The sequence below is a fragment of the Coenobita brevimanus genome, chromosome 85 (assembly GCF_032717465.1).
Source record: "Coenobita brevimanus isolate Jiangsu-jjx chromosome 85, ASM3271746v2, whole genome shotgun sequence".
NCBI lineage: Eukaryota > Metazoa > Arthropoda > Malacostraca > Decapoda > Coenobitidae > Coenobita > Coenobita brevimanus.
Genome location: NC_137038.1, coordinates 578,320 through 596,454, shown reverse-complemented (window position 1 = coordinate 596,454; position 18,135 = coordinate 578,320). Strand labels below are relative to the sequence as shown.

General features: G+C 45.4%; 1 protein-coding gene across 1 annotated transcript in view; it reads left to right on the top strand.

Annotated features, from left to right (window-relative positions):
• Nucleotides 1–18,135, top strand: part of LOC145410329 (cytotoxic granule associated RNA binding protein TIA1) — a 1,031,692-nt gene that overhangs the window by 550,718 nt on the left and 462,839 nt on the right. The window contains exon 3 of the mRNA XM_080280462.1: nt 14,962–15,019. Coding sequence (XP_080136588.1) covers nt 14,965–15,019 — 55 coding nt within the window. The 5' untranslated portion in view covers nt 14,962–14,964. The remainder of the gene's footprint in view (nt 1–14,961; nt 15,020–18,135) is intronic.

The window sequence follows — 18,135 nt, the reverse complement described above, 5'->3', positions numbered from 1 at the left end:
GGAAGGAGGGAATAAGATTGGGCGAAAATTATTACAAAATGCCAAATCTGATACTGGAAAAAAAAAAAACTGTCAAAAAATACAAAATATCACAGTTTGTAAATTAAAAAAAATGGAAGGGGGGAAAAGAAGTGGGCGAAAATTATTACAAAAATGCCAAATCTGATCCTGAAAAAAAAAAATCCCAGAGGTAAAAAATATACAAAAAAATCACAATTTATAAATTTAAAAAAATTGAAGGAAGGAAAATAAGTGAACGGAAATTATTACAAAAAAGCCGCATCTGATCCCGAAAAAATCCCAAGAGTCAAAAAATAAAAAAAGAAATCCCCAAACTGCCCGAAGCAACGAAGCAGAAGCCCCGGATTATACATAAATTATTCACCAATGATTCGTGATAATTTTTCCCTCCTTGCCTAGCATTTCGCCTCCCTGGGCCTTGTTGCGGCTTGAATAATTTAGGATAGGCTTTTCTGGGGAGGGATAGGGGGTAGGGGATAGAGGGAGGGCGGGGGAAAGGGGAGGGGGGGAGGGTTGGTAGGATACGGGGTGGATGGGAGGAGGGGTAAAGGGGTGAGAGGAGTAGAGAGGTAAGGGAAGTTGAAGAGGGGGGGGGACAAGGAGGAGGTGAGGGAAGGGGGATTAGAGGGAGGGGAGGGAGGGGGGAGTTAGAAGAGGGGAGATGTTTATTTGAGGTAATAGGGGGTAGAGAGAAAGTTAGAGGGATTAGGAAGGGATGGAGGTAAGTTTCAGGGGATTAACTTTTTGACGAAGATAAAAATTTTGACGGTTTTTTCAGATGATTTATTGAGCTTAGAAATGTCCTAATGTTTCTCTCTCTCTCTCTCTCTCTCTCTCTCTCTCTCTCTCTCTCTCAGCTTAATGGAGGAGGATAGATGTAAGCTTAAGGATAGATGTAAGCTTAATGGAGGGGGATAAATGTAATAGATGTAAGCTTAATGGAGGAGGGGATAGATGTAAGCTTAATGATAGATGTAAGCTTGAGGGGGAGGGAAGGTGGAGGGAGGTAATAGGATTGTGTTTTTTTTTTTTCTTTGCCTTAATGTCACCAAGTTAATATCTTAGAGGCATATTCCCAGCCTCCCTCAGCTCTGCCAAATACTCTGCTTGAATATTACCATTTCCTTACTGCAAGATTTGTCCTGTATTTCTGTCTGTGTCTGTCTGTCTGTTTGTCTCTGTCTCTCGGTCTCTGGTAGTCTGTATTTCTCTCTCTCTCTCTCTCTCTCTCTCTCTCTCTCTCTCTCTCTCTCTCTCTCTGCGTTAGTATTAAGGATATTTTTCGACTCTCACATTTCACCTTTCTTTCCTTCTTTCTCTTCGTCTTTTCTTTTTCTCATTTTTCTTTCCTTCTTTCTTTTGCCTTTTTTCGTATTCCTTTCTACTCTTTTACTTTTGCTTTTACGTTTCTTTTTGGTTTATTATTATTCTTGCCTTATCATCTCTTCTTCCTTTTCCTTCTCCCTTCCTCCGTCTTCCCTTCCTCTCTTCTCCTCAGTCTCCTCTTCCTCGTCTGTCTTCTCCCTTTCGGCTCCATGTCAAAGTCCCTTTACTAGTAAGTTCAGTGGAGAAGCTTAGAGGCATGTACTTTATCTTCCTCTTCCTCCTTCTCCTCCTTCTTCTCTTTCCTCTGCACTCTCTTTTCTTTCTTCCTCATCCTCTTTCCACATCCTCCTCTCTCCTCTTTCTATTCCATTTTCGTGTCCCATCCTCTTAACTCTCTCCTTCCTTCTTTTAGTCTCCTTCTTCCCCTTTCCCTTCTTTTTCCTGTTCCCATTTCTCTTTTTCGTCCACTCTTTAATCTTTTTCCTCCTCTTCCCTTTCCCTGTTCCCTCTTATTTTTCCTCTCTCTATCTTTCTTTCCTCCCTCGATTTGATCCCTTCATCCCTCCTTTCCTCCCTCCCTTTCTTTTCTCCTTCCCTCTCTTCCCTCTTTCCATCTTCCCTCCCTCCCTCCCTCTCTTGCCTCACCTCCCTTTATTCCCTCCCTCCCTTCTTTATTCCGCTCTCTTTATTCCCTTCCTTCCTCTCTTTCCTCCCTTTCCTTTATCCCTCCCTTTCTTTAGTCCCTCCCTTCATTTCATCTCTCCCCGTCTCTCTTTCCTCCCTGTCCCCTCCATGTCTCTCTCTCTCTCCTCCCTCTTTCCTTCGCCTTAATCATGCCTCCTCCTCCTCCTCACCTCAATTTCTGCATCAGTCAAAGGAGCCATTTCTGCCTCTGCCCACCTCTCCCTCCTCCTCCTCCTCTTCTCTTCTTCTGTGTTCCTCCTCCTCCTCCTCCTCTTTCTTTTGTGTTTTTCCGCCTCCTCTTCCTCCCACTTCCGAGTCTTTTTCTTCTTTCTTTTGGCTTTGTCTTTTCTTCTGCTACTTCCACTTTCTTCTTTTCTTCCATACGATTCCTCCTCCCCCATTCCTTCCTTCCTTCCTTCCTGCCTCTTTTTTCATTTATATTCCCTTATTGAGCCCGTTTCCCTTTCCTTTCTCTCTTCCCTTCCCTCCCTTCCTTCACTCGTCCCCATCTCCCCTTCTCCACTCACTCCATCTTCCTTCCCTCCCTCCATCTCTCCCCTCTCTGTTTCTCCCTCTCCCCTCTCTTGCTCTCCATGTCTCTTTCTTTCCTCTTTCCATCTCTTCACATCTTCCTCCATCTCTCCTTCTCTCTTACCCCCCCCCCCTCCTCTTCTTCGTCACAGGAGCAGCAGACAAAGGAAGTAATTCTGCCCTTCTGCCGCCCCTGCTGGGAGTCCATCACCGCCTCTGCTCCTGTCTGCTCACCCCCTCAACCTCCCTTACTCCCCCACACCTCCCCCTGCTTGCTCACCCCACAGTCTCCCTTACTCCCCCACCGCTCCCCCTGTCTGCTCACCCCACAGTCTCCCTTACTCCCCCACCCCTCCTTCTCTGCTCCCAGTTCCCCTCTGCTTCTCTGTCTCCCCCTTCTCTGCTCTTTTCTGCTCTCCACCTCCCATCTGGCTCTGCTTTTCTACTCCCTCCCTCTCTGCTTCCTCCCACCACCTATGTTCCCCCATCCCTCTTACCAGCATTAATTTTACTGAAATGAATGAGTGGAAAATTTTACAGGAATGAATGAATGAAAAAAATGGACTCTGCATTAATTTCACGGTAACTGAAGAATGGAAAATTGACGCTGCATTAATTTTACCGGAATGAATGAATGAAAAAGTCTACATTGATTTTACACTGAGGGATGAGTGAAAAAATACCATGCATTTTCTTATCCTACTCCCATTTTCTTTATTTTTTCTTTCCTCCAGACGATTTTCTTGAGGTTAAGATTGTATTATGTATATGGAGGTGGTTTTTCATTTTCTTTATGCGTTCGACTCTAGGCATAGGCTCAGCAGTCCGTTCCCTAAGGTAGTCGGATATGAGAGAGAGAGAGAGAGAGAGAGAACCAGGAAGGAGTGAGTGAGAGAGGCAAAGGTAAGGGAGTAAGAGAGAGAGAAAAAAATTGGAGAGAGGTGAGGGAGAGAAAGAAGGATTAGGAAGGGGAAGAAGGAGGGGATCGGAGAAGGGGAGGGGAAGGAAGAGGGGAAAAGGAAAAAGGAAAAGGAGGAAGGGATTGAGAGAGAGGGAGAAGGGGGGAGGAAGGAAGGGGGAAAAACAAAAGAAAGGTGGAAAGGATTAGAGAGAATGAGAGAGAGAGAGAGAGAGAGAGAGAGAGAGAGAGAGAGTATAATTACCGAGAGAAATGGATTACTGTACTGTATATTGATGTCTATTAACGAATAATTATCCAAAGATTATTTTTCAGAGGAAATAATTATGAACGTAGAATAATGTAATTGGACGTCTCTCTCTCTCTCTCTCTCTCTCTCTCTCTCTCTCTCTCTCTCTCTCTCTCTCTCTCGTATAAATATATTCATAGGTATACGCGTGGTTATATCCCCTTAGTATACTCCGCATTCCCCCCCCACTTCCTCCCACACCTCCCTCTCAGCCAATCGCAATCCTCCCTCCCTTCGCCTCTGTCTCCTGATTGGTCCTTTCTCTACCGGGCTTTGCCGCACTGGAGAGAGAAGAGAGGGAGGGAGGGAGGGAGGGAGGAAGAGAGGGCGGGAGGAAGTGGTGATAAGTGGTGATGGGACAGGGAGGCGGGGAGGGTGGTGGGGAGGGAGGGAGGGGAGGCTGGTGATGGGAAGGGGGAGAGAGGGAGACAAGTGAGGAGGGAAGAAAGGAAGAGGGTAGGAGGAGGTAGTGATGAAAAGGAAGCAGAGGAGAGGAAGGAGGATGAAGGTGATGGAAGAGGAAAGTAAAGACGACGAAGTTAGGAAGTAAGAAAGGAAAATTAGGAGGGAGTAGGAAATGAGGGAGAGAGGAAGGAAGCACAGTAGGTAAGGAGGGAGATGGGGAGGTAGAGAGGGAGGGAGAAGAGGAGGGGAAGAGGAAGGAAGTAGGTAAGGAGGAAGAAGAGGAGGGAGAGGGAGTGGTAAGGAGAGAGGTGTAGAAATAGGAGAGGTTTCAGATACAAGGGAAGGCATGGCGAGAGAATACAAAGGATATGAGAGAGAGAGAGAGAGAGAGAGAGAGAGAGATCCAAGAAGCAAGCAAGAAAACCAAAGAAAATGGGAGCTGCCAGTAAGAGGTGCCAGCCAATTTCTCGTCCCATTCCTCTTCGCTGCTGCTAAAACATTCACGCCTATACTCAGTCATAATGGCCTGGCAGTGCGTCGCGGGCGGGGAGTCACTGAGTGCTTTTAGGTGAGGTTATGATCGCTGGAATTGTGGGTGGGATGGGGGTGGGGAAGAGAAAGAAGAGAGGAGGGGGTAAGACAGAGAGAGGGGGGGAGGAGGAGAAGGTGTATGTGTGAGGGGTGAGGGGGGTTTTAAGGTTGTGTGTGTGTGTGTGTGTGTGTGTGTGTGTGTGTGTGTGTGTGTGTGTGTGTGTTCAGCATTTGTGATGAACGTATGACAATTTTAGACCAAGTTAAAGTGACAAGAGTATATTTAGTCAACAATCCTCAGTGTAGAGCCATATAGTTCTCATAGTAAAACCTTATCAGATATTTTCACTTTTTTTTGTGGTGGTGTAGTGGTCTAAAACGCTTATGGGGGTTAAGGTCAAGTGTCATGTGCATCGATTCGAATCCCCAAGAAGCATATAGGATTTTTTTTTTCTGTTTAATAATGCCGCCGGGGGAATGGCCTGTCACCTTGCCCTCAAATGGGGTATGGTAGGTGTGCATCAACTTCGTGTGTGTGTCCCTGGTTTTGGTACACACACACACACACACACACACACACACACACACCGGCTATGCATACATGAATACATATATACATAAAATACGCATAATGTGGACCCCTCGCAAATGTATGAGAATAGAGGCACACTTGTATAATTCTTTGTATATTCTCGTGTATGATAATGCAGACTACTATATTGCTTTTGTTATTACTATGACAACTCTTGGTGCAACTGTTACTTGTGCTACTGCTACTTTTTCGTCTGCTGGATCTACTGCTACTTCTGTTTCTGCTGCAACTACTACTACTACTACTACTACTGCTTCTGAAGATAATAATAATAATAATAATAAGTGAACTTTAAGCGTAAGTCCATGATGGATGTTTATAGCCAAGTTAGGGAATATTAATAGATAAATAAATTCAGTAATTAGATAGACATACATTATAGAAGTGTACCTGGATTATATTTATTTGACGATTTACAGGTATAATTCTCTCTCTCTCTCTCTCTCTCTCTCTCTCTCTCTCTCTCACGTCCACTCATAAAAACCCTTGACCACACTAAACCAAGCCGGACTGTCAAACCGCCCGAACGAAAAAAAACAAAAACAAAATTGAACGAACAAATCTGACACACTTCTTCCCAGTGAACGAAAAAAAGAGGAAAAGCTTTATTATCTATCGCATATCCCATCGCTTTTTACGGCGTTATCACAACTTTTCGTCTGGTATGGAACGAAGGAAATATATACATTACTTTCCCAAAAAACATCGCTCAGAAAAACCGCAAGGCCTGGAACGGGATAGGGTGATGAGAGAGAGAGAGAGAGAGAGAGAGAGAGAGAGAGAGAGGGGGGACACGATGCACTGAGGGACTGAGGTAAGTAAAAAGAGGATGCAACAATAGAGAGAGAGAGAGAGAGAGGTGAACGAATCTTTGTGGTAGGGTGCAATATGGTAGGAAGGGTGGACACTCATCACTTCAGTCCCTTGAGTATCGTTCACTACAACAGTTTTGATCAAGTGGGAGAGAGAGAGAGAGAGAGAGAGAGAGAGAGAGAGAGAGAGAGAGATGGGAGAACTGAAATGAAAATAGTTGAAATATAAATAGGCGAGGAGGAGGAAAAGATGATGAAGAAGAAGTAGAAGAAACGAAGGCATAGTGAATATGAATGAATGAATGGAGGAGGGAAGGAAGGAAGGAAGGATGGGGTAGTGTTGAAAAGATTGAATGAGGAGAGGGGTGAATGGAACGAATGAGGTGGAATATTAATAGAATGGGGGTTACGTAAGGAGAGAGAGAGAGAGAGAGAGAGGCTGCGTCCTTATGTACCTCTAGCGTTTTTGTCCCTACTCAGTAACGACCTTTGTATAAGCGGGCAATGGAGCTACCTAATTGTCAGTCCCATCACGTGAAGGCGTCCCCCTTCATCACCATAACCGCAGTGAAAGGGGTGAAGTGTATAGGAAAGGAAGGGAGGAGAGAAGGAAGGAGAGAGAGAGAAAGGGAGGAAGGAAGGATGGGAAGGAAGGAAAGAAGGAAGGAAGGAAGGAAGGAAGGGAGAGAGAGAGAGAGGGTGAGGAGAATCCGAATCCAATTATAGAGCAAAAAAAAAAGAAAAAAAAAAGACTAATAATTCCCCTAATCCGTGCTGACACTTGGGGTAATTTACGCTCTTGAAATGCCCAATTATTCTGCATTAATTATTTTTTATCATTTAGCGGACCTCACTGTTTCTATCCATTATTATCAATTAGGGCAATTAACGGGAGTCACCTGGGGAATGACGAATGGGGGAAGTGAGAGAGAGAGAGAGAGAGAGAGAGAGAGAGAGGATATATCTTATTTGATAGATTTTGTAAATATGGTGAGACACTCTTCCACCATTTGTATTTTATTGTCTGTCTGTGTCTGTCTGTCTGTCTGTCTGTCTCTCTCTCTCTCTCTCTCTCTCTCTCTCTCTCTCTCTCTCTCTCTCTCTCTCTCTCCCAAGCAGCTCACGTACCTGCCTTACTCACCTCGTCCCCTTCCATCTAACTTCCTCTCTCCTCTTCCCCTCCCCCTTCCCCTCCCCCTTCCCCTCCCCCTTCCCCTCTCCCGTTCCCTTTCCCCCTTGACTTTTCCTTCTTCCTTTCCCCTTCCCTCTCCCCTCTCTCTCCCCCTCGTTCTTCCTCCCCCAAACATTTCATTCCTTCATCTCCTCTTTCCTATCATCCCCCTTCTCCACACCCTTCTCCCCACCCTCATCTCCCCACCCTTCTTCCCCCTTCACTCCCCACTTCCTCTCTACTCCTTCCATGAACCCCTCCACTCCCACTCCCCTCTCTCCGTCTCCTACCCCCCTTCCTTCTCCTCTCCTCCCGTCTCCCTTTCCCTTACCTCTACCTCAAACATCCTCTTTCCTCCACCTCACTTACCTCCTCCTCCACGTCTCTCCCAACTTGTTCCCCATTTCTCAACTTCCTTCTCACCTGCATCGCCCTCCCTTCTCTCTCTCTCTCTCTCTCTCTCTCTCTCTTTCTCTCTCTCTCTCTCCGTTTTCAATTCTCACACCAGCCCCTTCTCTCCCACCATACCCCCATTCCTCTCACCCTTACCCCTCACTCTTTCCCCCTCCCCATCTCTCAGCCTTACATTCGCACCTTCCTCCCTCCCTCTCTCCTCTTCTATTCCTGTTTCTCTCCCTCTCCTCTCTCCCTTCCCTCACCCCTCTCTCCCTCTTCCATTATACATCCACCGCCTCACCCCCTCCCTCCCTTCTTTTCCCCTCTTTCTTTTTTCCCTCATCCCCTCTGTCTTCTGCTCTCCACCTTTCCCTGTCCTCTCACACCTCTCACCCTTCACCCTTTTCCAACCTATCCTCTCTCTCTCTCTCTCTCCCTCTCTCTCTCTCTCTCTCTCTCTCTCTCTCTCTCTCTCTCTCTCTCTCTCTCTCTCTCCGTATCCTTCCCCTTCCCAACTTTACTCCTTTTCCACCTTTCTCTTCTCTCTCACTTCCCCACCTCCCTTCCACCTTTACAATCCTCAACATCTCTCTTTTCCCTCACGTTCTTTCCTTCTTCACCTTCTTTCCTTCATCTTCTTCCCCCCCTCACCTTTCTCCCATACCTTCTTTCCTCCCTCACCATTTCTTCCTCACCTTTCCTCCCTCACCGTCTTTCATCCCTCATCTTCCCCTGTCCCTTACTTTCCCCAATCCCTCACCTTCTTCCCTCCCCATCATCACCCCCATACCCCTCCATCTTCACTTCTTCCCTCCCCATCTTCACCTTCTTCCTTCCCCTTCTCCATCCCCTCCCCCCATCTCAACAAGGGAGAGTTCAGGTTCACTTTGCCTTATTTACATAATCACATTGACCCGCCCGTCGCCAGGGAGGGTCTGAAACTTGACTACCCACTCGCCTGTCAAATGCTACGCCAAACTTAATGCCTCACAAATATGCCTGAGAAAGAGAGGGAGGGAGGGGAAGAGAGGGAGCGAGGGAGGGCAAGAGAGGGAGGGCAAGAGAGTGAGAGAAAGAGGAGACATATACCTTTCTCACCCTTTCCCTTTTTCTCCCATCCATACTTAATGCCTCGCAATATGCCTGAGAAAGTGAGGGAGGGCGGGGGAGAGAGGGAGGACAAGAGAGGGAGAGAGGAAGGAGGCATACAGTACCTCCCTCACTCCCTTCCCCTCTCTCTCACGTACCTCTTTCTCTCTTTCTCACTGTCACAACTTAGGGGAAGACACCTCTCTCTCACTCGCTTTCTTACTGTCTCACGTCCCTTTATTTCTTAGTCACATACACACCCCACTAGACCTCGTTCACGCGCCAAACTTAATATGAGAAATAGGGTTGAGAGAGAGAGAGAGAGAGAGAGAGAGAGAGAGAGAGAGGGAAATGGCACAAAGATCTCGTACTGAAAGGGCTTTGGAAGTGTGTGTGTGTGTGTGTGTGTGTGTGTAAAATCGTCTGAAGGTAATAGGTCATCAGAGTGAAAGGGTTAGAGACGCCACCTTGCTAGGAGTAACGCTAACCTAACTTAGAATAAAAATAATGCTTAGTGAACCCCCTTGCCTTTTGTCTAACTCAATCTAGCCTAATCTAACTTAACCTGATGTGTGTGTGTGTGTGTGTGTGAGAGAGAGAGATAGAGAGAAAGAAAGAGAGAGAGAGAGCATGTATAGGTATGTGTTTATGCATATGTAAGTTATATCTTTATAGTCTGTGTACACCTTCACAAACACACACACACACACACACACACACACACACACACACACACACACACACACAGGTCCCTCTCAGATCCCAGCATTGCACACTTAACATGCCTGCAATTTACGAAGATACATAATGCAACGTAGAGGGTGCAACATGCATAAGTGGTAATGCACGCCCTCTGAATTATGCCATACAGGTTTAAGAATGTATGTTGTATAATGTATAAATGGGAGAAGGTAGAGTTAGTGTAGTGCTTCATTGTGTACACGTAATTTTCACACACACACACACACACACACACACACACACACACACACACACACACACCTTACACTTCTCTCACCACTCATTCCGTCTTGGGTTATAGCTTCTCTCTTGCTGGTCTCTCTCTCTCCCTCCCTCCCTTCCTCTCTCTCTCCCTCCCTTCTTTCTTCTCCTCTACCTTCCCTTCTACCTGTCTCCCCCTCTTTCTTCCATTCACTCGGTAATTACCCCCTTCTTCGTTTCTTCCATTTTATTCTACTCCCTTTTTTTCATACGTTTTCCTTCCTCCTTATTTCCTTCATTCCTTCGTTTCTTCCTTCCTTCCTTCCTTCTGCCTCGTTATATAGCCCACGGGGGAGAGAGATGGAAAGGAGAGGAAGGAGGCAGAGACCACACTAAGCGGAGGGGAGGGGGGGAGACTAACTAACGACTGAGGAGCTTAATTAATGATGATTAGGGGGAGATAATTGTAGGGATGGGATGATGGGGAGGAGAGGATGGGGTGAGGATGGGTATGGGGAGGAACAGAAGGGGAGGGAAAGAAGGAGTGGGGGGAAAGATATAATAGAAACTCGAGGGGAAGGGATGGGGTGGTGAGTAGGGTGATGGGTCGATGAGGAAAGGGCGAGGATGGGTAGGGAGAAAAGGAAGGGGAGGAAAGGAAGCGACGAGGGGGTGGAAATGGGGGTGGTGGGGAGGAGGAGGAGATGTGATAGAGACTGGGGAGGAAAGGATGGGGTAAGGTATAGAATGGGGATGGGGAGCTATAGTAATGAGGAGGAGGTGAAGGAAGAGTGAGGAATGGGTGATGAAGGTAATGAGATTTGGGCTGGAAATTAATAAGGAAGAATTGTTGATGAGGTGAAGAAGAGGTGATGTGAGGTGGGAGAAAAAAAAAGAGAGAGAGAGAGAGGGAGAGAGAGAGAGAGAGAGAGAGGAGGGGGGGGGAAGGGGTGCCAGAGGGTGTGTTGAGTCTGCCCTGCCAAGTTGTAGAGGAAGTTAGTAATTAGCAGCTTTGGGACACCTGCCCTGCCCTGCCCTGCCCTGCCCTGCCCTGCCCTGCCCTGCCCTGCCCTGCCCTGCCCTGCCCTGCCCTGCCCTGCCCTACCCTACCCTGCTCTATTTTATCCTGTGCTTTTATACTCTCCCTTACAGCACTTTTCTAACCCCTCCTCTCTTCCCTTCCCTTCCCTTCCCTTCCCTTCCCCTTTTACTGGGTATCCTGTCGTCACCTCTCCTCCCTAGTATCCTATCCACTCCTACCCTTCCCTGCCTCCCGTTTCCACCGCTCCTCGACTCTCACCTGTTATACCTGTTAATTTACCTCCTGTTAACCTCTGTCATAAACACTGGATATTTCATTTTAACTTAATCTTTCAGCCCTTTTGTATTTTATTCTTGATGCATACTCACTTATATTCAATTTGGGGAAGGCCCCTTGTAGATAGATACATAGATGGATAGATAGATACATAGATGAAGAAATAGACTGATTGACATTTGTGAATTTTTCTCACACACACACACACACACACACACACACACACACACACACACACACACACACACACACACACACACACACACACACACACACACATGAGATCCCAAAGTGGCACCAGAGGACAGAGAGAGAAGGAAGACTCTTGTTAAAAAATATTAATTGTTGTGATGGATGGAGTGAACCAAAGAAGATTAAGTATATATGAATAAAACACAGGTCTTTAATGCATTGTTCAGGTGAGGGGGAGGGGGGAAGGGGAGGGGTTTAAGAGGAGGGGGAGGGGGGATTTTGAGGGAGGGGGAAGGGGCGTGGATGGGAGAGGTTGAGGTGTATAAAGTATTTTTCTTTTTTACATGTCATCATTATCATTGTCATAATTCAGTTCTTTTATGGTCACAATTTTATTACTAATATTGTTATTATTATTATTATTATTATTATTATTATTATTATTATTATTATTATTTTTATTATTATTATTATTATTATTACTACTACTACTATTATTATTATTATTCTTATAAGCATCATCATCATCATCGAGTGGGCCAAAGAAGATTAAGTATATGTGAATAAAACAGGACCTCTAATGTATTGTTCGGTATGGGGGGGGGTGATGGAGGGAAGGGGAAGGGGATTTTGTGTGTGTGTGTGTGTGTGTGTGTGTGTGTGTGTGTGTGTGTGTGTTGGCAGCTTATATTTTTATCATTATTATTTATATTGTTATCGCCATTATCTGCATTATCATCATCATCATCATTAAGCGTGAGTTGGGTGAGACAGGTGTATGAGTGGGATGAGGCAGGTGTGTGAGTGGGGTTAGGCAGGTGCGAGTGGGGTGGAGCAGATGTTTTAGTGGGGTGAGAGCTGTGTAAGTGGGGTAAAGCAGGTATCTGAGTGGGGTGAGGCAAGTGTATGAGCGGGGTGAGGCAGGTGTCTGAATGGGGTAAGGCAGGTGTCTGAATGGGGTAAGGCAAGTGTGTGAGTGAGGTGAGGCAGGTGTATGAGTGGGATGAGGGTGAGAGAGGTGGGGTGAGGGGGAAGTGGGAGTGATGTGAGGCAGGAGGAGAGGGAATGGCCGAGTAGTTAGAGGTTGTCTGTTATCTAAGAGGACGCGTGCTCACACACACACACACACACACACACACACACACACACACACACACACACACACACACACACACACACACACACACACACACACGTCCTGCATGAGGTACTCCTAGTATGTATTCAGTATGGACGGTGGGTATAAGTGTCCAAGTGGTGACATGTGACAGGGAAGGGACTATTGAACCTATACCCTGAGTCTGAAGCACACAAAAATATACACATCCAGCTCTGAAGGTACACATGGGATTCTGGGGTATACATAAGCTATCATACATCCACACAGCCACCAAAGTATACATAATAACACAACAGGTATACAAACAGGAAGTTGATATATTAATACACCTTTCCTGTATTTACACCTATGAAAGTATACAGAAATCAAGTTCCACATGTACACAAAAAATGTTGTGTATGTGTAGAGTGAGCGTGCATTAGAGAGAGAGAGAGAGAGAGAGAGAGAGAGAGAGAGAGAGAGAGAGAGAGAGGCCATTAGTGTAAGCTTCTTAGTCACTGGTCAGCTCGACTCTTTCACTAGCCCTCTTACCTCTTGTTTCCTCTTTACTCTTGATTCCTCTTAATTCCTGCTGCTTTACCTCGTGTACCTCTTGTTGTAGCCTCTTATTTCCTCTCGATATTTACGTCCTTTTATTACATTTTTCTTGTCATAATTACACTTTTCTCTCTCTCTCTCTCTCTCTCTCTCTCTCTCTCTCTCTCTCTCTCTCTCTCTCTCTCTCTCTCTCTCTCTCTCTCATCCTCTTATTATTAAAAAAAGTCAGTGCACTGAGAGGTGATGGTTAAATCACAGAGGAATCGGGAGGATGGAAGAGGAAGAACAAGAGGAGTGAGGAAAGGGAATACGAGAGAGAGAGAGAGAGAGAGAGAGAGAGAGAGAGAGAGAGAGAGAGAGGCAGACAGGTGTATCTGATGAGGGCAGGTGAACTCAGGTGAGGTGTGTAATCCACCACCAGTGTATTATTGCCAACTTTGTGTGTGTGTGTGTGTGTGTGTGTGTGTGTGTGTGTGTGTGTGTGTGTGTGATGGTGTCAATACGTAAGTCTTGATTATGTACGTGTGTGTGCGTGTTTATATATATGTCAGGTCTTGTATGTGTATGTGTGTGCTTGTCTGTGTGCGTAGTTAAATTCATGTGCGTGAATTAGAGACCTTTTGGAATTATCTCATACACTAATAGTATATAATTGTGTTTTGGCGGGTTATGAGTGAGAAAATGTTTGTTATTTATGATTTTTTTTTCTCTCTGATATACAGTGTGTGTGTGTGTGTGTGTGTGTGTGTGTGTGTGTGTGTGTGTGTGTGTGTGTGTGTGTGTGTTATATTTTCTGTGTGCCTTTCTTTTGTCATGTCACACACACACACACACACACACACACACACACACACACCGTCTTCATAACTTCCACAAATGAGCTTTTGGAGCGTTTTATTAAAGCAGCAACAGCACTAGCAATTAAATAAAAACAGCCTCGTCATAACAGCAAGAACAAGAACAACAATAACAACAACAACAGTATGGGTAGATTTTTAGCCATCAACATCTTAGATATTAACAAAAACAAAAGCATTAAGAACAATAACAGCCACAGCAACAACAATTTATAATAACAACAACAACATCACCTTTACCTGTGTGTTTTTGCCGTCTGCCTAATCGTGTTATGCTTCTGTTGAATAGCTTAGTGTCTTATTGCACTGTGTTATTGCAGGAATGTTGATATGCCTCGATATTGCATTATGTGTTGCTGTGTTTCTCTCTCTCTCTCTCTCTCTCCAATTTATCTTCGTTTCTCTCCATCTCCTCCATGCCTTTATCTATTCTCCCCGTCTTCCCTCATGTTCTCTCTCCCCAGTTTCCTCTCTTCCTCGGTCCCTTTTCTTTCCTTTTCTCCCCCCCTTCTCATCTCCCCCTCCCCAGTTCCTCTCTTCCTCTGTTTTCGTCTCACTTTTTTTCCCTTCTCTTCTACACCTCCTCATCTCCTCCCCCTTCCCAATTAATTCCTCTCTCCAGTCCTCTCTGATTCATTCTCTTCTACCCCTTCTTCTCCTTCCTCTTCCCTCTTGTTCCCCTCTTTCCCTCTCTCCTCTTTCTCCTGTCCTCTCCTCTTCCTCCCTCTGCCTTGTTCTCCTCGTCCTCTCTCCATCTCCTTCCCTCCACTGCCATTCCTCCTCGCTCCCTCCCGTCCCTCTCCCCTCCCCATAACAAATGAGGTGACGTGAGTAGTTTGTTGTTGAATGGGGGGGGTAAAGGCAATAGCTTGTGCCCCCCTCCCCCCTCCCCTCCCCTTTCCCTGCCCCCCTCGTCCTCTCCCCGCCCTCTCACCTCCTCACCCGCATGTCTCACCATCCCTACCCCCCCATTTCTCTCCCTTTCTCTATTCTCTCCTATCCACCTCTCCCCATTTCTCTCTCTCTGTCTCCATTTCTTCCTTCCTTTTCTGAGTCCCATCCCCATGTCTTCTTTCACTTTTCCTCTCTCTCTCTCTCTCTCTCTCTCTCTCTCTCTCTCTGTCATCATCATCATCATCATCATTTTTTACCGTATTCCTCATTTTCTCCTCCTCCTCGTCCTCCTCCTCTTCTCCCAGTCTCATCATTGTCCCTCTCTTCCCCCTCAGGAGATGAAGATCAACTGGGCCACGTCCCCGGGCTCACAGGGCAAAGTCGACACCAGCAGTAAGTATACATAGTGTAGTTTATGTATTTTGTCTCAGTCCCCCCTCTATTGGTTTTCTCGACGCGCGTTTTCTATGCATTTTATTTTTTCTTCAGCGCGGTTTTCGTTTCACTTTTTCAATTTGTATCGTTTTCTTTACTCGTTTGTTTATATTTTGTCTTTATTGCTGTTTTATTGGGCTTTATTTTCTTTGACTTTCATTTTGTGCTGTTTTTTTTTTTTCTCGTTTGTTTTGCTTCATCTTTTTGGCCTTTTTTTCTAGTTTTTTTTTTTTTTTCATGGCTGTTAATAACCTCATTATTTTTTTTTACCCTTTTGTAATTCACGAACTCAATTTTTTGTTTATATATATATTTTTTTCACGTTTTTGTAATGGTGTCTATTCTTAATGTTTTGGAATTTGTATCGGATTCCTTACACACACACACACACACACACACACACACACACACACACACACACACACACATTTTTAATCTTTTCGTAATTCATGACCTTCTTCGACTTTTTTTTTTCCTATTTCAAGACCCCTCCGATTTTTTCCCCACCCTTTGTAATTCTGTAACTTTTCCCAGAATTTTGTAATATGTACTTGAATCCCGTGCTCAGTAATCCTCACCTCCTGGATCCCTGCCCTAGCCTGTAATTCCTCCTCTTTCCTGTAATCCCTCCCCCTTTCTGTAATCCCTCCTCCTTGCTTTGTAATCTTCACTTCTTTCGTACACATTTTTTGCCTTCTTCAGTTACCCCAATTATCTTTTCTTTATTTTCTTTTTCTTAATATTTTTTTCTTGGATTAATCAGGAGGTTTTCTAAGCTAGACTGATGTTAACCTAGTGGTCTTAATTTTCCTGCCTGCTCTGTACTTTCCTTCTTAATTGTGTGTGTGTGTGTGTGTGTGTGTGTGTGTGTGTGTGTGTGTGTGTGTGTTTCTGCCTGTCTGTTTTTTTTCTGTATATATTTGTGCTTTTTTTATTCTGTTTTCTAAATCTATAAAATAATTAAGTGCTTCTGTTCTATCAGTTTCTTCAATTATTTTTTTTTCTTTCACATGTTCATTCCTAATTCTTGTTTTTATTTCCACAATTTTCTCCTGTTCTTTCCTGTTTTTTTTTTCCTTCATTCTTTTGTACTGCCGTTGCCTTGTTCTGCTCTGTTCTCTTTTGTTACGTGTGTTGTCAATTTGTTCTCTTGTTCTACACGTGTTCTCCTCCCCGGCTTACCACTCGTTTGTGCATGTAATCCCCCTTCCCCTCTCCCCCATCCCCTCTAGCTCTCCCCATTTCCCTTTCCCCTCCCAATTCCCCTCCTACCCCTCTTTCCCTTGCCACCTCTTTATCTCATCCCCCACTTTTTTCTCTTCTCCCGTTTTTCCCTCCCTTCCCATTTCCCTCCCCTTTCTTTTTCCCCCTCCCCCCTCTCTCAATTCCTCCCACTCTTCCATCATCCATTCCTCTTTTTCAGTTTTGATTTTTTGGGGGGGAATTTTTTAACACCCTTAAATATCCACTATACGGATATTGAAATTTTGAAAAGGAGACTTACTTTTTCGATTTTTGGTTTGATTTATTTCCATTTTTTTGTGAATTTTTGAAATGTTTATTATCTTCGTGTAAAGGATTTTTTATGAATTATTTTTTTCCATTTTCAAATTTTCGTGTATGGGGGTAACGGAGTGAGAGATTAGGAGGAAAGGAAGGGGAAGTGTTGGTAGGGAGGAAGGGGAGGGAGAAGATTCTTGTAGCTATATAGATAGTGAAGGGTAGGGAAGGGGAAGGATTGTGGCTGAAGTGGAGGGATGGAAGAAGACAGGAGGAATGAGGAGAGGGGAAGAAGAGACGGAGAGGTGAGGGGAATGGAAGAGGGGAGAAGGTAGCTAGGATTAAGGGGAAACTAAGCAAGGGGAAAGGGGGGAGGAATAGGGAAGAGGTTATAGGTAGAGATGAAGTTGTGGGGATTGGAAAGGAAGGAAGGAAGAGGGTCATGAAAATGGATAGGGTAAAGGGGAGGATAGAGAAGGGAGGAGAGTGATGGAGAAAGGGAGAGGAAGATAGGGGCTGGGGAAGGAAGAGAAAATAGGGAAGAATGGGGAGGGAGAGGGGAAGGAGGGGAAGGGGGTGATGGAGATGGATGGGGTACCGGCTGTGAGGGGAAACGAAGTAGAGAGGAAGATCAGGAAATGGGAAAACACGACTCCCTTGAGGTTCTCTCTCTCTCTCTCTCTCTCTCTCTCTCTCTCTCTCTCTCTCTCTCTCCCTCTCTCTCTCTCTATTTCTCTCTCTCTCCCTCTCTCTCTCTCTATTTCTCTCTCTCTCTCTCTATTTCTCTCTCTCTCTCTCTTTCTCTCTCTCCTAATTTTATCATATCTTGCACAGTTCATTTAATTATCCACTGGCCTACCTGCCTACTTACTTCTTACCTGCCTATTTGCCTTCCTACTTACTAACCAGCCTACTTACCTGCCTGTATAAGTATCTTTCAACCTACCTACATATCTGCCTGCCAACCTACTTTCCTACCTGTCTACCTACCTACGTACTTATATTCTTATCTGCCTATCCTGCCATTCTACATACCTGCTTCCCTACCTACAGCCCCACCTACCTACCTTCCTACTTACGTACCTACCAACTTTTATCCACAGCGTAAGGGTACTTATTATATAATGTACCTTTTTTTTAACTAGTTACTTAATCTCTGTCTTTCCCCGCCTACCTCTCCCCTCCCCTCCCCTCCCCTCCCCTCCCCTCCCCACCTGCCCCCACCTATCTTACGCAACCACCTTATCCCCCCACCCCTTGATCTCCCCCATCCTCCCTTTCTTAATCCCCCTCCTCTCTTTCAACCCTCTCCTTCCTTCTCCCATCTTTTTCTTCCCCTGCATCACTCCCCCTCATCCCCTCTTCCCCTCATTTTTCCCTTTCTTTTCCTCCGCCTCCCCTCCCCCACGTTTACTCCCCTCAGCTTTCCTCCCCTACTCTTCTTTCCTTCCCTCTCTTCCCCCCTCTTCCCCCAAACACTTAACCTTTCCCTTCCCCTTCCCTCTTCCCACCATCTTATTCTCCCTCCCCCCATAACGCTAACCCATCCCCATATACCATATCTTCCCTAACAC